Source organism: Blennius ocellaris (genome assembly GCF_963422515.1).
Source record: "Blennius ocellaris genome assembly, chromosome: 13".
Taxonomy (NCBI): Eukaryota; Metazoa; Chordata; class Actinopteri; order Blenniiformes; family Blenniidae; genus Blennius; species Blennius ocellaris.
This window is the reverse complement of record NC_137662.1, coordinates 3,794,934-3,816,334: the sequence shown is the minus strand read 5'-3', so window position 1 is coordinate 3,816,334 and position 21,401 is coordinate 3,794,934. Positions and strand designations below refer to the sequence as shown.

Sequence of the window (21,401 nt, the reverse complement as noted above, 5' to 3'; positions counted from 1 at the left end):
AACCGAGTCTCTTTGAGCGTCTGCAAACGTAACGTACAACTTTTCAAGGTGTTTTTAAGACCAAAATGAGCCCAGATCCAATGGACTCTGAAGCCTAAAGAGACCACAGCGCCACCTACTGTCCTGACACTTTACATGTGGAGAGAATTAAGTGGAGGACTTCAGGAGGATTGGAAACAGATCATTTCATATTTGAAGAATGATGTTGGACCATGTTGAGCAGCATGTGGCAGACGGTGGGATGAGGAGGGAGTCACGCTTTATTTTATCTTCCTTTTTCTCCCCCATTTCTGTTTTGATGTTGGAGTTACAGCCAATACTATATTGTACAACCTATTTTTGTTTATATTTTCATTGTATTAGAAGACAATATATTATCACTGAGATATTCTATGTTTCACACGAAAAAAAAATATCTGAAACCCAAAAAGATTCTTTAAAATAAAGCCAGATTATCTGAACCTGAGCTTTTTAAAGAAATAATGAGTTTTGGTGGAAACACCATGTTAAAGGTGAAGCGGTCACTGAAGCACCTCGGTGACGCTCCGACACACCCCGGGATGACTGCGTCCCACCAGGAGGGGGCGCTCCGTCACGACAGGAGAGGAACCTGGAAGGCGGCGCTGGGGGCAGAGCTCACCTTCTTCAGCAGGCTGACCGTTTGCTGCCTGATCCCTGGTGACTGGCTGTTCAGGTTGGGAGGCAGGAAGTGGCGGATGAGCTCCAGTTCTTCTGTGGTCAGAACCTCGGTGCTGCGGTGGCTCTCGCACACCAAGCCCAAGGCGTCCATCCTCACCTGGAGGGAGGAAGGGGGGGGGGGGGACACCGGAAGTCACGACGCAGCTTAAAGACTGAAAACCTGGAGTCTCAGAGAGTGAAACCGGATCTCACTTGATCATGCTTGTGGATCAAAGCTTGCTGCAGCAGGGAGAGGGGCACCAGGCCTCCCCAGAGACCCCCCTCGGAGGCCGGGATGACTCCCTGGGCCCTGGCTGCCCGCAGACACGTCATCAGCGCTCCCAGAGCCCCCCTGCTGCCTGCAGGGCCTGACGGGGAGAGAAGAAACACGGTTCAAGCAAAGATTTCCCCCCTCGAAATGCAACCGGGGACGCGGGTGTTTTCCTACCTGCACTGCAGGGCGGCGGGTCCTGCAAGGCCCCGACCATGTGAGCCAGGCTGGACGGGCTGCAGCGAAGCAGCTTGGGTAAGAAGTAGTCCAGGATGTAGGTGGTCTGGTCCGGCCGGGCCCGGCACAGCACGCGCAGGAGGGGGCCGACCCACGTCTGGTGCCACGGCTCCATCCAGCCCCGGCTCCCCGGCCCCGCCGCCGCGCTGGCCAGCTGCGCCTTGTGGCTGACAAACAGGCGCTCCAGCAGGTCGCTGGCGTACGGAGCCAGGGTCTGGTCCCCCATCAGGCCCAGGAGCTGCGACGGCAGCCGGGGCTGCAGGTCCAGCAGGTGCCCCGCCCCGTACAGCTCCACCAGGCAGCCCAGGGAGCCGTACTTGCCCCTCATGTGCCACTCCAGCCCCAGCAGGCTCCGGGTGAGCTCGGAGACGTAAGGGTCCCGGGTCTGGTCGGGGCCGGCGGCGGCGCCGGCGGCGTGCTGATGGAGGACGAGCAGGTTACGGAACAGGGACCGGGTCTGGTGGCGGACCCCGTCCAGCGGGTGCTCCCAGTGGGAGTAGATGTGCTCCAGCAGGCGCCGCTGCAGCTCCGAGCCTCCGACGAGGGCCTGCCGGAGGGAGGGGGGGCCGGCTGCAGTCTCCCCCTGCAGGCAGTCCAGAGCGGCGCTGCTCCACAGGGTGAGGACCCGGGCCACCACCATGGCCGTGCCGGACTCCTTGATGCTACGGCGGCCGCATGACAACAACCTCGTTAGCCGCTCGGAAGAAGAACAACTGCAGTGTCTGACGGGAGCAGGCGGGTCTACCTGACGTCCAGCTCCAGCAGCGTGTTCGGCACCAGCAGCAGCAGCCGCTCCCACTGCGGCCCGGGGAGGGCGCTCTTCCAGCCCAGCATGGCCAGAGCTCCGTGACACAGGTACAGAGACACGCCGGCGGGGCGTCGGCCGGAGCAGAGGCCCTCACACCGCTGCTTCAACCACCGAGGGCCCGACTCCAGAACACCAGCACAGCTTCGCAGCAAACCACACACCTGAGACACAGGGGGAGTGGAATGACAACAACTGCTTCGATAAATAAGACATGGAACAGAATTGCAGTACAGATATCTTATTGGTCTTCTTGGGGGAATATTCTCCGTTAGTTAAACCACCGTCTTTATATTCAAGGTGAACGACATACTCGGAGCAGATAAAGATGGATAAGGAAGGAAGGAGAGCTGGAATTACGATCAATGGTTAAAAATAGAAAAAAGATTATTGTGATTGCCACCATAATAGGAAATGAAAACAAAAGGGGGGGTAAAATGCAGACAAAAATAAAAACATGAAGAGAAAATGGAAAAAATGACAAACATGAAGACAAAAAGCAGAAGAAAGTAAAAGAAAAAGCACAAAAATTGAGTCGAAAATGAAGAAAAGTGCAAAAAGAGAAAATTAAGAAAGACAAAAATAGAGAAAATATGAAGAAAAATTGAAAAGTCTGAAAAAGAAGAAGAAAAGAAAGCAAAGTTTTTTCTTCATTTCAGAAAATCTGAATGTTTCGCGAAAACAGCTCGTTCAGTGGTAAAGGTTGTAGACCCGCTCATTATGATGGAAAACTATAAAATAGAAATGTGGATATAAATATACATAGATATGCAGAGATTATACACAGAGTACATAACTGAAGAAATAAATGTGGAAATGAGTAGTGAAATAAATGTAAAAGTAAAGAAATTAAGAAGAATATTAATGAAATGAGAATAGAAATGTCTAGAATCTAAAATTAATAGTGTGGTTATAATATATCACTTACTTTTTTTTTTTAATACAGTACAGTCATTCCTATGTGCTTTTATAGAGAAAACAGAAAAGCCCAACATATCCACATGAGCAAGCAGGTTTATTTGCGACTGTGGAAAGGAAAAACTCCCAACAGGGAGAAACCTTTGCAGAAACCAGAGTCAGAGGTGGAGGATTTCTGCGGACCGGTTGGGGTGAAAGGATAGAGGAGAGGAGAGGAGAGGAGAGAGGAGAGGAGAGGAGAGGAGAGACAGAGAAAGACTTGGTGGGGAGATACATACAATACCCTTGTTAGTGCTACATATATATTTTTGTTGTTGTTTGTTTGTTTGTTTTGTTTGTCAAACTGATCCAAATATTTTCCAACTGTCATGAGATTAAACCAGCCTGAACAACAACAGAGCAAAAAGCAAAACAATCACAACAATTATAACAAAAGCAAAAACAAAATGACACAAAACAAAGAACAAAAAGAAACATGATTTTGATCATTGAAAGAACAACAGCAATAGAAAATCTCATCAATGAGGAGTGGAAGTGGAAGTGGAAGTGTGTGTGTGTGTGTGTGTGTGTGTGTGTGTGTGTGTGTGTGTGTGTGTGTGTGTGTGTGTGTGTGTGTGTGTGTGTGTGTGTGTGTGTGTGTGTGTGTGTGTGTGTGTGTGTGTGTGTGTGTGTGTTTGTCCTCTGGATGTGAATGGAACTGTTGTGGGGGGGCCCGCAGTACCACCCCGGGGCCCGAGGCCACCAGGGCCGGACGCCGCCACTCCGGTACCCAGCAGCCCCCCGGACCCAGGAAGGCCCCGACAAACCCCCCCGGAGAGCCACGCCCCAACCCGGAAGGCACCAGACGGAGCGCGTAGAGAGGCCCCCCCCCAGGCCAGAGGGGCCCACAGGAGAAGGATAAAGGGTGCAGAGCCCCGGGCCCCGACCCGAGCTGCCAAGCCGGGGCCGGCCAGTGCAGCGCCCCCAGGCCACACGGGCAGGGAGCCCCCCCGATCCCAGCAGCGGAGCCCGCCGCACCCCCAGGGGCCATCCCCCCACCACCCCCCCCCCCAACCCCGTTGGGACAGAGAGGGCCCATGCTGCCGAGCCCCAGATCAGACCCCCCCCAGACCAGGAAGAGCAAAGGCCCAGCCAGGCCCGGCCAGAGGACAGCCACCCTCCAACCCCCAGGAGCCTCCATACCACCCCCCACCGCCCAATCACTTATTCCCAGCCTATCCGCACACCCACACCTAAGCATACGCCTACACACACACACACACACACACACACACACACACACACACACACACACACACACACACACACACACACACACACACACACACACACACATTTATTTGGTTGGGAGGGGGGTGCCCCCCCACTCCCCAGGCCGCCAGCCAGGCCCCCACCAGGCCACTACGGGATCTCGTCCTCCACCAATCCAACTGTGAATAGGGAGGGAGAACCACTACCCAGCCCCCCCGGAGGCGCCACGCCCGAGCGAGCGTGCCCCCCGTACTCCAGCCGCACTCACCCCGGAACACGGCGGGACCACAGCGGGAGGTGCTGGGGGGAGCCCCCACCGCCACCCCCACCCCCTCCACCCTGAGGGGTGTTGGATGCATGTGGAGGTGTGTATTTGAGTTTTGAAGAGGTGGTGCAATGTGTGTGTCTAGGGTGCAGTTTAAAATTGAGAGGTAGCGGGGGCCCGGGCGTTCTACCGCTGCCCAGCGGCAGAACCCCGAAAGCCAGCTGATCCCCTCAAGACCCTGCGTGACTAAGTGTAGTTAAAATTGTGGGCGGCGCAAAGTCGGGGGAGGGTCCAGACCACAGTTAAGTAGCCTGGGCCCCCCACCCTAGGCCCCGCCCACTGGCCCCTATTGTTGAATGAGGTAAGGTGAGGTAAGGTAGGAGGGGCTGAGAGGGAGAAGGTCCCCCCGTCGCTAGGACTTGGCCCAGCTGGACCCCCCGCGCCGCCCCGCCCCACCCCGAAGTGGCCGGCCTGGAACACGGGGACCAACACCCACCCCGACAAGGCACCGCAAGAGGACCCGGACAGGAAGCCCCCCCACCCCACCCGACAGCCGAAGAGCAGAGTCTAAGACCCGCATGGCCCAGCACGAGCCCGGCTGGAGGCCAGCGGCCAGGGAACATATTTAACCCCCCCCCCCCAACACCCTCACATACTCACACAAGACGACACCCATACTCATATATAGAATGCACACCCACACATACACCCGCACACACTCATCCACACTCACATTTACCCCCCACACACATACACACAAAAACACACACAGACACTTACACACACACACACACCCGGCTCCTCTCCCACATAAACGCCCCTGGGGGTCACTTCCAGTCAGCTGTCCATCCAAACCCGGAGCCCCACTGCCCCCGTCTCCCCCCAGATCCGGGAGCGAGCCAGACCCAGAGCACGGCAGCAGGGGCCATCCCCGCCCCAGCGGGGGGAGGGAGGCAGAGGGAGGACCCACCCCCGGCGCCGCAGCGGGCACCCCCACCAGGACCGGGAGGGCACCCAGCCCCCAAGGCCCCGAAGCCCCACACCCGCCCGCCCCGGCCAGGCAGCCCGGCTGGGGCCCGACGCCCAGCACCCCCACCCCACACCAGCAGAACCACCCCCAACCCAGAGCAGAGCCCCCCTAACACACAACCTCCCCAGCACCCCCTAGGCCAGGCCGCCACTCCCCAGGATAGATGCCAGCACCCCCCTAGACCGCAGGGCCGCCAACCACCCAAGCCACGACGCCCCAAGAGCCCCAAGGCGGCACCATCTCTTCTAGGTGGGTTTTCTAATGTGTGCGTGTGTATCTGTGTGCCTGTGTATCTGTGGGTGCGCGTGTATCTGTGGGTGCGTGTGTATCTGTGGGTGCGCGTGTATCTGTGGGTGCGCGTGTATCTGTGGGTGCGCGTGTATCTGTGGGTGCGCGTGTATCTGTGGGTGCGTGTGTATCTGTGGGTGCGTGTGTATCTGTGTGTGCGTGTGTATCTGTGTGTGCGTGTGTATCTGTGTGCGTGTGTATCTGTGGGTGCGCGTGTATCTGTGTGTGCGTGTATCTGTGGGTGCGCGTGTATCTGTGTGTGCGTGTGTATCTGTGGGTGCGTGTGTATCTGTGTGTGCGTGTGTATCTGTGTGTGCGTGTGTATCTGTGGGTGAGTATCTGTGTGTGCGTGTGTATCTGTGGGTGCGCGTGTATCTGTGGGTGCGTGTGTATCTGTGTGTGCGTGTGTATTTGTGTGTGCATGTGTATTTGTGTGTGCATGTGCATCTGTGTGTGCGTGTATATGTGTGTGCGTGTGCATCTGTGTGTGCGTGCATGTGTGTCTGCGTGTGCGTGTGTGTCTGTGTTAGGTCTGTTTTTAAGGTTCCTAATTGTGACTGGTTATTTCAACATGGGAGTGTGTGTCTGCCACAATAGGAGTGTGTGATCTCATGACAGTTGGATTGTGGTGTCGTGGTCTTAATGTGGTTAAAACAGTGGAAAAGCATTACTGCTAAAACAAGGGAGTGTGTAGAAATAGAAAGTAGGAAACCAAAACCCAAACTCATAGGTGACGTTAGTGGTAACGTAAGAGTGCCTGCTTTGTTTTTCGTGTATTTTAACAATATAATATTAATTACCTTCGCCTTATTTAATCAATCATGATGCTTATGAATGTTGCTGTTAGATATTTACCTGGGCATCAGTAAACCTGTGATGTGTGCGCGTGTGTGTGTGTGTGTGTGTGTGTGTGTGTGTGTGTGTGTGTGTGTGTGTGTGTGTGTGTGTGTGTGTGTGTGTGTGTGTGTGTGTGTGTGTGTGTGTGTGTGTGTGTGTGTGTGTGTTCGAGGGGATGTTACTCATTTCTGAGGACCAGCAGTGGAGCCAGGGGGTGACAGCGGGGTCCCGGTACAGCCGGCCGTTGACGTAGAGCCTGTCCACTGTGATGCGGGGGAGGCGCTGAAGCTCAGCCCCTGGTTCTCTGCTATGAGGTCCACTACCTGTTGTTGGCTAAATTCCAGCGACTCCCAAAGAGCTTGAAACTCACGGTGGAGCACCTCCACCAGGGCGGGACGGGCGTCGAAGCTGGACAGCTTGGTGTTGATGCTGTCCAGGATGTCCTCGAACGGTTGAGATGGTGAAGGAGCCGCTGTTGGGGAGTTTTCAGCGCGGCTCCTCTTTGACGATGACGTCTGCGGAGTCTTGGACATGACCAGACGGTCGTAGCACTCGTCCACGTATGCTTGAAGGTCTTCTATTGTGTCTTCTTGCAGTGTTATACTTTACCTTAATTTACCCCTTGTGTAGTTTGGTTTAGTTTGTTGTTTTTCCCCTCTTCAGTCAGAAAGGTTTGCATTACAAGCTCAGTGTTGCCATGTTTGATTGCACTCGATTACGTCACACTGGAATCACTCACTGCGCATGCTCATGCTATCACCTACTAATGAATCAAAGCAATGCTGGTGATTGTTATAAGTATGTGTGTCCATCGGTTGGTATTATGTAATATTCCTTATGGGGCAATGGGACAATTAATCGTTTAAGTTTATGTAAAAAGGGGCATATGAAACATTATTGTAAATTCTATTACTTTATGCCAAATAGAACATTTGGAGCGTTTATTCCTCTGCATGCTTCACGTACCACAGAGGCGACGTCGTCTCCGGAGCCCAGGACAGACCTGATCAGTAGCACCACAGCCATGCCAGCTGTGCTCTGCACAGACTGAATGAACTCCTCTGGAGGAAAGACGACAACAGTTGAATTAAGCCGACCCGTAACGGACGTGGCCGGATGTGGTAACCGGCTCACCGTCAGTGAGGATGTGCGTGTAGCAGCCCAGCAGGCCGGCCAGCGGCTCCTCCAGCTCGCGCTGATCCTGCAGAGCGGCAGCCAGGGAGTCCTGACACCTCTGGACCACCAGCATGGAGGTCTTCACCGCAGCCAGGCAGGAATGCATCAGCTGGGCCTGGGCGATGTGGCGGCCTGCCAGACCTCTGTCGGGCCAGAAGAGGGCGACAGAGGCACACACGTGAGAGAAGAGGACAAGAACGGGTGGAGGAAGCAGCAGCCAGAAAGATGGGAGGTGTGTTTGACATGTACGGCCGGGGAATAATGTAGAAGTCCTACATGTATTGACTATAGAAGGAGTTATAATATTATTACATAGTCAAACACAAGCAGATACAATATAGTTCACTCTGCCACTATATTAGTCCCACAGTTGATGATTTGGTTATATCTTAGGGCTGAACACCAAACATTTTCTCACGACTATATATATATTAGGCTTTAAATGTGAACATAAAGACCTAAAAGATCACCTCCATACCTGTTCTGTTGAAGATATTCACTCAACACCTTGTGCAAAAACTGCAACACTACAAAGCAGAAGGAGAGCTTGTTGACGGCAGAAATACGACGTCGTTTCACATAAATTACGACGGATACAAACCTTCAACCAGCAGCTTCTTGATGCATCTCTCACCTGGGAATGAACAGAAACTTTACAAAAGGTGCTTATATAACCAATAAGACGAGGCCAGACTCGTGTGTTTGTCTGCACAGACCGAGAGGGAAGCCATCCAGGCAGGCCCCGATGGTGTCCACAGTATGTGGGTGCTTCTCTGCAGACGGACAGGATGTGCAGTCCAACAAACGGGCCGACAAATGGTTGACGACGCGCTCCTGAAGCCAGTGTGGTGCCGATGCTAAAGCGCTGAGGAGAGAGACACACAGCAAGGTTCAAAACCCAGATTATCTTACTGCACCCTGGATTAATCGCCCGTCAATCACATCTGCAGCAAACTTTCTATTGTCCGGGGAAAAACACTGCGTAGGACAACGCGCGCTACGCGTACCTGGCAACAGCTCGCCGTAGGGGGTTCTTGGCCTGCAGGGCCGTGTAGAGCAGAGTCAGGGTGTGTACGCAAGAGTCCAGAAGTTCTCCGTCACGCTGCTCTCCACCCAGGGCCTCCAGCTGGGACCCTGCCTGAGGCAGCATGGACACACAAACTGTATCACAAAAACTGAGAACAGACAAGCATCACACTGTCTGGATGAGTGTTTTTCTGTTTGTGTGTGTGTGTGTGTGTGTGTGTGTGTGTGTGTGTGTGTGTGTGTGTGTGTGTGTGTGTGTGTGTGTGTGTGTGTGTGTGTGTGTGTGTGTGTGTGTGTGTCACCACATGCTTTTGTGTATGTATCTGGAAGCATCACGTCCCCGTGGTTGTCCGGTTTAACCACCTGCTCACGATGCCTCGCCTGAATAATGTGTAAATGGTGCTGTAAAAAGCTCCACGTCTCTTTTCTGCTTCTTCATGGTAATTTTGCGTTCAGTTCAACTTTGTGTTTCTTGTGTATTTTGTGATAGTTGTGTGTTCCTGTTGTAGTTTTTGATTCACCAGGCGGTGGATCAGTGGTGAAGCCTCTTGCTTTACAGCAAGAATGTTGTGAATTCAAATCCAGCCCGGCAGAGTTGGCATGTTCTCATTGTATGTGGATTTCCTCCAGCTACTCCAGCTTCCCGTTCCTTTCCCTGATCAATATATGTGCAGCTGTGATGGTTGTGTTTCTATTTTTGATCATCTTGCATATCTGCATAACAGCTGCGTGTCTTTCCGAGGTAGTTTCTCACTTGGTTTAGTAGCCTGGACTCATACAAAGTAATTCTACAGTCAATGGTATTTTGTCTTGTTTCCTCAGCTCGCTATAAAATTCCACATTTCCACCTGGACGCACCTTTTTAACCAACTGGATCTGCTGCACCGGCTCCGTCAGCTCCAGACAAGACTGCAGCGTTTCAGCGAGCTGTGTGACTCCATCCTCCCCTCCAACAGAGAGCAACGCTAGAACGGATTCAAAACACCACAGTAAGGAAAAGTGACGCATGTTATTCCCATGGAAACACAATAAAACGTGATTTACACATCATTTCTCTCATCAGTTAAGAGATCCGTGTTTCTCACCACTTACCCATCAGCTCATGCAGCTTCTTCTCCTCCAGCACCACAGCCTCCACCCTGGTCGTCTTCTTCTTCACCACCATGACTCTGAGGAGCATCAACCATCAAGTCACTGCTACAACTCAACTGAACAGATGATTCTGTACAATCAGTGACCTCAACTGCTGCAAGTTAAACAACATCAACAGTGGCTTTCAGTTTCTATCACACACACACACACACATAAACACACACGCATAAATATGTAAACAAGGACAGAAGCACAGAAATACAATACATATCCTCCATCCTAACTTCATCGTTCTTCTCTTCCCTGCTTTGAGCCCTGTGTTGCCGGCTCGAAAACTACTGCTTGCTTTCTGGCACGGGCTGCGATTAAAAGTGAGCAAACGGGTACAGAATGTGTTTATATTACACCAGAAACCCTTAAAATACTAGAAAAGCTTCATTAATAGGTACAGTTTAGGAAGAGAAACATTGGCTTACAATCAGCATGTGGTTCACTCCAACAGCAGCTCGTAGAGTTCCGCCAGCTGCAGCCACTTCATTTCCGGGACTGCTTTCGTCAGAATAAAACCTCATTCGAAAAGAGATTAGAAATAATCAACCCGAGACTGTTGTGTCTACAAGTCGTGAAGTGTTTTACATGGTTCTATTTTTTCAAACAATGAAAATACAATTGTCCCCCAAATTTTCAGAAAACAATAGCTTTCTTCTTGTTTTTGTTTGTCGTGCAATTTTATTTTTGAAGGCAGACGTCTTCTCTTTCGCATGTACCTCCCGAGAGCTTCATTCTCCGTACAAGCAATGCGTCACTCTGGTCGCTCAATTTAAGACGTCATAGGTCAATGCGTCGGCCATGTTGGTCCGGGCAATACGACGCGGGGTACTTCTGATATGTTTTTATCAGACACAATTCATTATATTTACTATATTTTACAACACAGTCCAGGGAGAGGCTTATAATAGAGATACATGCTGTCGAGACTTCGAAGCGTGTGTCGAGTAATTTAGGTTGATTTTTCTGAGTCGTGTGTCGATGACGTTCAACGCCTTGCGAACCGGCCGTACCACGTGACCGGTCCAGATAACGTTTGTCACCAAATAAATGAATAGATGTAAAGCAGTGGTTCATTCAAATAATAACGTGGCTTCACTGCGTGAAGCTCTGACATAATTTGTGCTTAAATGATAACGCAATAAAGAAAAACATGCTCATGTTACTTGTGCTTGGGGATACATTTATTAATTTTCATTTAAAAGCAGCAACTTTTCAAGGGTGCTTGGCGTCAGGCAGTTTCTTTTCTTTGAGATTATTTCACCTGCTTTTGAAAAGACCTGGTCACAGGGCACAGATGAGGCTGGGGTACACAGAATCTTCACCGCGAGCTTATACAAGTTGTTGTGTACATTTCTATACGTTTCCCAGTATTGTAGCGGGTCCTCTGATCTACTGATGTTTGGTTCTGCAAGATATGTCTGGACCTCCAATGTTGCAGCCGCGGTTTCGTTATGGATCCTTGTCTGTTGCACCGTGGCGTCCAGACGATGCCACAGTTTGCTCTCTAAAAGAGAAAACCCGACAAGAAGTGACTACATACAATAAAAATACATACAATAAACCAATTAAAATACATTGGTTACCTTGAGTCCCATAGAGAGACGCTTCTGATGAGGATGAGGAGGAAGATGAAGATGGAGGGAAGAGAGCAGCACATTCTGCTATTAGCCTCTTCTCTGCCTCCTCAGCTTTATGGGGATTATAGAAGCCTATTTTTTTGAACCGTGGGTCCAGCAGTGTTGCCAGTGACGTGATGCTCTTTGATTGGAAGACGGAGAGTTTGTCCTTCACCTGTTTCCTCAGGCTCACCACCAGATCTCTGCACTCGGGAGTTTGGAGGATTTCAAGATCCTCCTCCTCCAGTACGTGGTGGAGCATCGTCAACAGGGGAATAACTTTGGATCCCGAGACTCTTTTTTCCTCAGATAGCTCCACGGTGGCATCGTGAAACGGCGACAAAACTTTCAGAAACTCCGCAATTATCGCATACTGTTGTGATGAAAGTGGCCCAATGTCTGTGCGTAAGCCAGCCAAAGCAGCTCCAATAGGCTTCCGCAGGTTGTGAACGCCTTGCAGCATATCATAAGTGCTGTTCCAACGGGCAGCCACCTCTTGTGTTAATTTTAGTTTTGGACGGCACATTTTTTCATTCACCTTCACCAGTGTCTCCTACAAAATGTGACAACAAAATCATCACTGCAGCAGCAACTCAAGCGACTGTCTCATCAGGTATGCGACAGTGATGTAAACAACTCACCTTTGCAGTGGTGCTGCTCTTGAAATAACCCACAATTTTCCGAGCTTGTGCCCGGATATCGCACAGCGCGGGGTTTTCTTCGAGAGCCCTTTGAACGATCACATTGAAACAATCGGCCACACAGTGCGAGTGTTCCAGATTCAGGGCGTTGGCACAAGCCGCCATGTTCGTGGCACCGTTCGTCACAAGGCCAGTAACTTTGTGTGTGATGTCCCACTGTGACATCAGTGCCGCGTGTGCGCTCGCCAGATCTTCAGCCGTATGTGGCTGTGGGACACGCAGCACCCCTAAAACAACAGATTGTAAAGAGGTGCTTGTGTCTATAAAATGGCCCGTCACAGCGAGATAGGAATCCGTGTTTACTGGGGTCCACATGTCTGCTGTCAGGCTCACCGCTGTTGCTCGGGACACAGCGGCTTTGACCTTCTCCTTGGACTTCTGGTATCTGTCCTCCACCATAGATTTCAAAGTCTGAAAGACAGAACATTCTTGTCAAATATTGGAAAATGTGTGTGGGGAGGATGGGTGCTTCATGTGCTCAGATGCATACCTGCTTTGTGGGGAGGACATAGTTCGGATTTAACGCTTTAATAAGCTTTTGGAACCCTTTATCCTCCACAATAGTGAAGGGCTGCGAGTCCTCTATCACCATGTCAACCAAGGCCTCATCCGCAATACGCTTCTCTCCTGATTAAACAGAAAACACCGTAGTATAGTACAGACATTAATATGGGAGGGAGACTGAGGCGACCTGCTCACCTGAGCTTGGGTCATTGTCGATGGTCTCCTTTCCTTCATGCAGTGCTCGATAATGCCTCAGCATAGACGAGGTGTTATCGTTGTATCCGATTACTTTGAAGCACAATAAACACTTCACCTATTGAATGGATGGACATTAGTACAAAGGTGACAATGCAATGTCACGTTTTATATCGAGTTATAACATTTACTAAATCACCTTATTGAGACAGATAAGCTCAAAATGCTCCCAGACAGGTGAAAACCTCTTCTTTCTCGGCGGCTCCATGACAAAGACGTCTCCAGTAACGATGTGTCCTTCCGTGTCGAGGCGTCGAGTCGTGGGTCGCGTAATGCATGACGAATTGTTATGAGGCTGCGCATCGAGGCGTGTGTTGATGACGTATGTGGTAACGTACGAGGCCTCGTAGCACCACGTGACCAGTCAAGGACCCGATCCGCCCCTCGCGCGTTATTCGGAAATCTGTCCTCGTAAAATAATGTGATATTTATAAAATAATTGATACAAATGTGATATTACATTGCTTCGCTCCAGAAAATCAAATATGGGTTTTTGTTTTGTTTCTTAACATTTTTATAAAGCTTCACTGAAAAAGTAATACTGCTTTTACTAAATGAATTTAAAATAAATTCCACAGTCGCTCTTGATTCAGTGTCAATTTAAGGTACACTGATGTAAAAAATTATAAAAATGTGATCCCAAGAATGTGATTGTTATTGTTACCACTGTAAGACATTTTAAAACAACTGTATTGACAATAGTCAACTGGAATTGTCCTTGATTCATAGAATGCATAAAGAATAATGAATAATAGGGCTTTATGTTTGGGACAAACTCTGGATCTACCCTGCAGTGAAGTATGCTAACCAGGGTTAAATCAAGTCAGTTCAAACAGACCCTTGATTATATCTGACTTTGAGCCAAGAATTCAACATTTCAGTGGCAGCTCTTCTACTCATCCCCCACAAAACATCTGGATTGTTTTAGAAAAAAACGTCTTATTTTATTTCCATAGCGACGGGACCGGCCAGACTGGACATTTTCATCAACATGATCCTGAACCACACAGTTACAGGTGAAATGTTTACCTTAGACCCATTTCCTCATTACTGCGTGTGACGACAATCTGTTGCATCCCCAAGTTGTTTCTTTTACTGCAGTCGCTGAAGTTCTGCCTCCATAAAACCAGGATACGAAGAAGCCTGACCCCAATGAAATATGTAATATAGAGACAGCATCTATGTGAGGGAAGGACCTTGCCTGTCAAAAAGAAATAAATTCATTGAGAAAAACAAGATGGTGTCATACAGGCCAAGGCACTGATAAATTTTTAGATATCAAGCTAAAGTAATGTCGGATCAGTCTTTGCTGAAAGATGCCAAAGTACCATCTGGAATGGTCATTTTACTTACAGAACTCAAAATTAGGTCATTAGGCATTTAATGATAGCCTCATGAATAGCTTTTTTTTTTTTTTTTTTAAGTAAAGAATTTTCAGAGAACTTCAAAAGCAGTAGGTCTGAAAATAAAATGGGTGCCACAAATGATTGAAACACATTTTTATCAATCTAGTCTAAACTGAAAACCTTGTTCCAATTTCCTCTTTTCCTGTCATTTGTAGAATCCATGCTGCTGTAGTCACCATGTTCAGCTTTGGACGGCAGCAAAATAAAAAAATTAAAAGCCAGATACACTGCAAGATAAATCTCAAATGTCACTTCCTGTGCAGTGCATTCCGAGCCAGTCAGATCATTTTGTCTCTGGATAGATTGTTTACCTTGGAAGAGAAACTATTTGTGCTTGTTTCCAAGTGCAGCAGTCACTTCTTGTGACGTTCTACACCTGCACTTCATATAGACATTACTTCATCTGAAAAAGTGATTAAATTTGATTTACAGCCAACACATCACCATGTTTTCTGCTGAACATCAATTGAAAAGTTCAGTCCATAAGGACTGGAGCACTTCTCAAATGTACAAGTTAAGACAGTGAATTGAAATTGAGGAGTTTTGTGCAAGAAACAGACTGGTGCATTTTAAGACTCTTTATTAATTTAACAAGAGAAAAAGACTTGCAGTCTAAAGAATGAGGCTAAATGGGGAGAGCCTCATAATTCTTTATTTGCAGGGAAAACTTAAATCAATACTCTTGTAATATCTAATACTCCTCTTCCCCCTCGGCAAGGCTGTCGGTGCCCACCTCTTCGTAATCCTTCTCCAGAGCCGCCATGTCTTCTCTGGCCTCAGAGAACTCTCCCTCCTCCATCCCCTCGCCGACATACCAGTGGACGAAGGCCCTCTTGGCGTACATCAGGTCAAACTTGTGGTCCAGGCGAGCCCAGGCCTCGGCGATGGCGGTGGTGTTGCTCAGCATGCACACTGCTCTCTGCACCTTGGCCAGGTCTCCTCCTGGAACCACGGTGGGAGGCTGGTAGTTGATTCCCACCTTAAACCCTGTAGGACACCAGTCCACGAATTGGATGGTGCGCTTGGTCTTGATTGTGGCGATGGCCGAGTTGACATCTTTAGGCACAACGTCGCCACGGTACAGGAGACAGCAGGCCATGTACTTCCCATGGCGAGGGTCGCACTTCACCATCTGGTTGGCTGGCTCGAAGCAGGCGTTGGTGATGTCGGCCACGGAGAGCTGCTCGTGATAGGCCTTCTCTGCCGAGATGACCGGAGCGTAGGTGGCCAGGGGGAAGTGGATGCGAGGGTAGGGCACCAGGTTGGTCTGGAACTCCGTCAGGTCCACGTTCAGGGCTCCGTCGAAGCGCAGGGAGGCAGTGATGGAGGAGACGATCTGTCCAATCAGCCGGTTGAGGTTGGTGTAGCTGGGACGCTCGATGTCCAGGTTCCTGCGGCAGATGTCGTAGATGGCCTCGTTGTCTACCATGAAGGCACAGTCGGAGTGCTCCAGGGTGGTGTGGGTGGTCAGGATGGAGTTGTAGGGTTCCACCACTGCAGTGGATACCTGAGGGGCAGGGTAAACGGCAAACTCAAGCTTGGACTTCTTGCCATAATCAACAGAGAGACGTTCCATCAGCAGAGAGGTGAAGCCAGAGCCGGTTCCTCCTCCAAAGGAGTGGAAGATAAGGAAACCCTGGAGCCCCGTGCACTGGTCGGCCTGTGAAAAGAATTTAAAATGAGAACTCAGCTTCAGTGGGGAAGAAAAACAAAAACCACTACATCATTAAGGAGCTTGATAAAGAATTTGCATTTCTGGAAACAACTCACCAATTTGCGAGTCCTGTCAAGAACCAGGTCGATGATCTCCTTCCCGACCGTGTAGTGACCCCGAGCATAATTGTTAGCGGCGTCTTCCTTTCCTGTAATCAGCTGCTCAGGGTGAAACAGCTGGCGATATGTTCCTGTGCGGACCTCATCTGAAAAACACAAAACGGGCTCAAGTTGAGGAGAATGTTGTACATGTATATATACACAAAGCTTTTTTTTTTTTTTAAACCTTTCATAAGTAAGAGATGATCTTACCGATGACTGTGGGCTCCAGGTCAACAAATACAGCTCTCGGAACATGTTTTCCAGCTCCAGTCTCGCTGAAGAAGGTGTTGAAGGAGTCGTCTCCACCTCCAGAGGTCTTGCCACTTGGCATCTGACCGTCTGGTTGGATGCCGTGCTCCAGACAATAAAGCTCCCAGCATGCATTCCCCATCTGGACCCCGGCTTGGCCGACATGCATTGAAATACACTCCCTCTGAAAGAAGAGGGACAGGTCAGTCAGGACAGACAGGTTTCATTTCACATTGAAAAAAAACATTGTGAGGTTTTGTGCTGGGATCGACTGTAAAAATGACCAAAAATGTCTGAAAACTCATCAAGGCTTTTGATTTCGGTGGTGACGTACCGCTCGCCCCTCCCGGGAGCGACGGATTTGTCAAACTCCTCCCTGGTCGACGTTTCACTGATCTATGCAGACAGGAAGTAAGCGCAGCCTCGCCCCGCCTCGCCCCTCCCCCCCTTCCTCCCGCCCAACGTCTGTGTAACGTTCACGGACAGGGCGTCTTAACTGATGGCGCCTTCCGATTCAATTAAAAGCCGTTATAAGTTCCACTTACATACGTTAAAAACGAACTACTAACTTCATGGTTAAACTAGTGCCCGACGCACGCGGCCGACCAACGAGCATCTCCTCCATTTTGGGTTTTTTCTCCCCCCCCCCCCAAAGAACTCCCATCTGCAATGAGGGGGTTTTGTCGCAGTTAGCCGAATCGTTAATAAAAGTCGTATCACAATTTCCCGCATGATAAATGTGTTTCCAATGGCTTTTCGCCGCGGAGCTGAAAATCTGGCGGCAGGATAAAAAAAAAAAAAAAATTAAAAACGAGCCGGGCCCTGGCATAGTCATGTTTGCGCATTGCCCATTAAAACGGTGCACTAGGACACACACACAAAAAATAAAGCAGAAAACGACTTTATTTTCTTCAACTACATGGCTTATTTCAACTGAAAAGCCTTATATGACACGACGGGTCGCGCGCTTTCGCCCAGACTTCCTCCTCCATTTTGACTGGATGGATGAGCAGCGGGGCTCGTGGCCCTGAGATAACGATAACTACGCACATTACATGATTAACGGTTTAAAGTGTAAAAACACCGGGTTACACGACTTTCAGACCGAATCACACGGGGGAAACGGCGCGGATAATTTATTACATTAGATATTTTTGGCAAAATTTTACGCTTTAATCCCAAGCACGGTCTAATTTTAAAATGAAGCAACTTTAAATGTATGCGCTTTCTACTTTATCTTTACTTACCATTTTTCAAGTAGGTTCTGTCCTTCTTCTCGACTCTAAGGATCGGTTCCTGAAGGCGGTACTGGAGCAGGAAGTGTGCGCCCGCTGCTTTTATACTTGGCTGGGGGGCGGGGCTAAAGCAGCTTCTAGAACGTTCAACTTTAGTGGCAGCGTCTTGTACGTCGAGCCGTGATGCATTCAAGTGCTGTCCGTAATATGCACACTCCTCTAATCACGTTGTGAAAACTTGGAAATCGTATTTACCTTAATGAAGAAAGGAGGAATCTTCACTCGAGCAGTCCGTCAGTTAATAAGTCTAACGTTTCTTTGTAAATCAGCTTTCATAGAGGAAAAACAAACGTTCTAAAGAGCCTGCGTGTGGCTTCCTGTTCAGCCATGTGACTACTAAATCCTTAGGCTGCTGCATTCAATGAAGCCTGTCAACCTTTCAATGTGTTTCACGTGTTTCTTCCATTTATTTAGTATAATACAGTCTCGATTTTAGGAAGACATGCAGTAATTCAAAACAAGACAACAATTTATCAGATAAGAATCATCAAAATAGACTGTTTGTCAAAGAAATGTGTAAAATGCACCTGTTAGTATGTAAATGTTTGAAGGGAAATCTAAAAATATTGTTGAAAACCTGAAAGTAATTGTATGAATATATCATAATTTTACCTCATGCATTTGGTTCACTGCTGTTAAAGGCAACAGAACTCAAATATGGAAGTAAGTACAGCAGGCTTTTTTTTATTATTGAAATAGTATGTATAGTTGTTCCACTAAGAGAAGGACTTGTTCATTCATTTAATTCAATTCTCTTTACTTATAAACCGTGACTAAGTTATGTCAACATCATAAAAGAAAATTAAGACTGACCGATTTATGCAAACATTTCAATGAAAAAGCTATAAATTATCACCTTGAATTTATTCACTGGTGATGAAGCTGTGACACTGTGCCAACTCAGGACCTGATCCCTCTCAGGTTTTGTTACGTAATGCTTAAATAATCAGGACTTTTCCAAAGGGTGAAGTAAGTTAATGATGCTCACTCAGGCACCATAAAGAGTGGAAACATGATTCAGTGTTATGTTTTAAGATAAAATGAGACAGGTGGTACATTCACACTAAAAATGTTATATATTATGCTATGCTTTATTTTCTACAAATAATTAGAGATTATCAGCACACTGCTTTCCCTCATGAGGACTTGACAATTTTGACTTTTCCATACTGAGTTGAGTACCTCATAACTATCCTGCTCTACAGTCATTATTGAAAACAGAAATCTTAAGTAGACATTGTCTTAGCAACAATTGAAGCAAAGCTTGAATGTGTTTTTTCAAACAAACAGCAAATACAAAGGCATCAGTATCCCTTAAACAAACTAATTGCGAGAGAGCTGGAGAGTTTAAAAAACATTGTACATTGTTTTGGTGTTTCATCTGTCTCTGAAACAGCAGTTCGATGCTCTTTTGACGTGGTGAAATGACAAATTGATGGGCCAGCTTTGTTTGAAGTGCATGAAACCAAAACGGAGCATCAGAAGTGATTATTTTATTGGTTAGAATTAAACTTAGTATTCTTCCCCTTCTTCCTCGCCTTCGTCTCCCAGGCTGTCGGTGCCCACCTCTTCGTAATCCTTCTCCAGAGCCGCCATGTCTTCTCTGGCCTCAGAGAACTCTCCCTCCTCCATCCCCTCACCGACATACCAGTGGACGAAGGCCCTCTTGGCGTACATCAGGTCGAACTTGTGGTCCAGGCGAGCCCAGGCCTCGGCGATGGCGGTGGTGTTGCTCAGCATGCACACTGCTCTCTGCACTTTGGCCAGGTCTCCTCCTGGAACCACGGTGGGAGGCTGGTAGTTGATTCCCACCTTAAACCCTGTAGGACACCAGTCCACGAATTGGATGGTGCGCTTGGTCTTGATTGTGGCGATGGCCGAGTTGACATCTTTGGGCACCACATCACCTCTGAATAACAGACAGCAGGCCATGTACTTCCCATGGCGAGGGTCGCACTTCACCATCTGGTTGGCCGGCTCGAAGCAGGCGTTGGTGATCTCAGCCACGGAGAGCTGCTCGTGATAGGCCTTCTCTGCTGAGATGACCGGAGCGTAGGTGGCCAGTGGGAAGTGGATGCGAGGGTAGGGCACCAGGTTGGTCTGGAACTCCGTCAGGTCCACGTTCAGGGCTCCGTCGAAGCGCAGGGAGGCAGTGATGGAGGAGACGATCTGTCCAATCAGCCGGTTGAGGTTGGTGTAGGTGGGACGCTCGATGTCCAGGTTCCTGCGGCAGATGTCGTAGATGGCCTCGTTGTCTACCATGAAGGCACAGTCGGAGTGCTCCAGGGTGGTGTGGGTGGTCAGGATGGAGTTGTAGGGCTCCACCACAGCAGTGGACACCTGAGGGGCAGGGTAGATGGCAAACTCCAGTTTGGACTTCTTGCCATAGTCAACAGAGAGACGTTCCATCAGCAGGGAGGTGAAGCCAGAGCCGGTTCCTCCTCCAAAGGAGTGGAAGATAAGGAAACCCTGGAGCCCCGTGCACTGGTCGGCCTGCAGGTGTGAAGATATAACTTTAATTTGTAATCGTTAACTGGAACTGAATTAAATTATAAAACAATATTCTCTACAAACTCACCAGTTTACGAATCCTGTCCAGAACCAGGTCGATGATCTCCTTACCAATAGTGTAGTGACCACGAGCATAGTTGTTAGCAGCATCCTCCTTTCCTGTGATCAGCTGCTCGGGGTGAAACAGCTGGCGATATGTTCCTGTGCGGACCTCATCTATAATGGAAAAACAATAAGGACGACTCCTCAATCTTGCTATGCTACAACACTAATATATATCAGCGAGTAATGATCTCACCAATGACTGTGGGCTCGAGATCCACAAACACGGCCCTGGGAACATGTTTGCCAGCTCCAGTCTCGCTGAAGAAGGTGTTGAAGGAGTCATCTCCTCCTCCGATGGTCTTGTCGCTGGGCATCTGACCGTCCGGCTGGATGCCATGCTCCAGACAATAAAGCTCCCAGCATGCATTTCCGATCTGGGCGCCAGCTTGGCCAACATGGATAGAGATGCACTCACGCTGAAAGCAAGAAAATTTCAGGTAGAATGAACTATGAGAACAAAGCACCATCTCACCAGAAAATCTGGCTCAAAGGTTATAAGGCATATGGCATCATTATAGTCTTACTTTTTCATTGCGAGATGTTGAACATCCACTCATGAAGACTTTGAATCGTTTACATTGAAATAATGATGTAATAAAGAGATCCTCACCATGGTTTTGATGCCCGATGTAGTCCCTTGATCACCTGAAAAGAGCGGCCGGGGATTCTGTGTCAGCTGCGAGTGCACGAAGCTGCTTTATAGCGTCGTATCACTAAGCAACAGCCGGCTCTGTTGTGGTAACCGGAGGAGCTGGAGACGCACAAAGTGGCTTCTCTGAGATGAAAGATGAGGAGGAAGGGGCACAAAGAGCAAAATGTACTGATGTGCTCACCTGGTACCGATCTAAGCAACAGCGGCTGTCGTTATGCAGATGAGTAACTGTCAACAGTGACCCGAGTGGCAGTGAAACGTGACCTGTTGCCTTGCCTGTGATGTTAAACATTGTTCTATGACCCTTGAGCTGACTGCGAGGAACTGTCTTTATTGCTCATGGATCAAACTCAAACTCTTTTTCTTT

General features: G+C 48.9%; 4 protein-coding genes across 4 annotated transcripts in view; all 4 read right to left on the bottom strand.

Moving 5' to 3' along the window:
- thada (THADA armadillo repeat containing) overlaps positions 1 to 9,947 on the bottom strand; it is a gene marked incomplete at its 5' end in the record, with an annotated part of 108,951 nt that extends 99,004 nt beyond the window's left edge. Inside the window, 12 exon segments of the mRNA XM_080507551.1 lie at positions 641 to 796; positions 892 to 1,046; positions 1,127 to 1,848; positions 1,932 to 2,155; positions 7,547 to 7,641; positions 7,715 to 7,899; positions 8,235 to 8,283; positions 8,358 to 8,390; positions 8,473 to 8,621; positions 8,764 to 8,894; positions 9,641 to 9,747; positions 9,875 to 9,947. Of these exon segments, the coding sequence (XP_080363677.1) occupies positions 641 to 796; positions 892 to 1,046; positions 1,127 to 1,848; positions 1,932 to 2,155; positions 7,547 to 7,641; positions 7,715 to 7,899; positions 8,235 to 8,283; positions 8,358 to 8,390; positions 8,473 to 8,621; positions 8,764 to 8,894; positions 9,641 to 9,747; positions 9,875 to 9,947 (2,079 nt within the window).
- A 1,204-nt stretch (positions 9,948 to 11,151) lies between these two features.
- On the bottom strand, positions 11,152 to 13,270 carry LOC308138447 (uncharacterized protein). Its single transcript, XM_080507558.1, has 6 exons — positions 13,141 to 13,270; positions 12,942 to 13,059; positions 12,733 to 12,869; positions 12,576 to 12,653; positions 12,183 to 12,469; positions 11,152 to 12,094 (listed from the first exon to the last, which is right to left on the bottom strand). Exons 1-5 carry the CDS (start codon positions 13,207 to 13,209, stop codon positions 12,407 to 12,409), a joined length of 465 nt encoding a protein of 154 aa, XP_080363684.1. The 5' UTR covers positions 13,210 to 13,270; the 3' UTR covers positions 11,152 to 12,094; positions 12,183 to 12,406.
- A 1,700-nt stretch (positions 13,271 to 14,970) lies between these two features.
- Positions 14,971 to 17,817, bottom strand: LOC308138443 (tubulin alpha chain-like). The gene is made up of 4 exons (XM_080507554.1): positions 17,719 to 17,817; positions 16,433 to 16,655; positions 16,178 to 16,326; positions 14,971 to 16,067 (listed from the first exon to the last, which is right to left on the bottom strand). The coding sequence occupies exons 1-4, from the start codon at positions 17,719 to 17,721 to the stop codon at positions 15,099 to 15,101; spliced, it is 1,344 nt and encodes a 447-aa protein (XP_080363680.1). The 5' UTR covers positions 17,722 to 17,817; the 3' UTR covers positions 14,971 to 15,098.
- A 1,461-nt stretch (positions 17,818 to 19,278) lies between these two features.
- LOC308138446 (tubulin alpha-1A chain-like) lies at positions 19,279 to 20,743 on the bottom strand (the record flags this gene model as incomplete). The annotated part of the gene is made up of 3 exons (XM_080507557.1): positions 20,576 to 20,743; positions 20,345 to 20,493; positions 19,279 to 20,259 (listed from the first exon to the last, which is right to left on the bottom strand). The coding sequence occupies exons 1-3, from the start codon at positions 20,694 to 20,696 to the stop codon at positions 19,279 to 19,281; spliced, it is 1,251 nt and encodes a 416-aa protein (XP_080363683.1). The 5' UTR covers positions 20,697 to 20,743.
- Between the last annotated feature and the right edge of the window lie 658 nt (positions 20,744 to 21,401).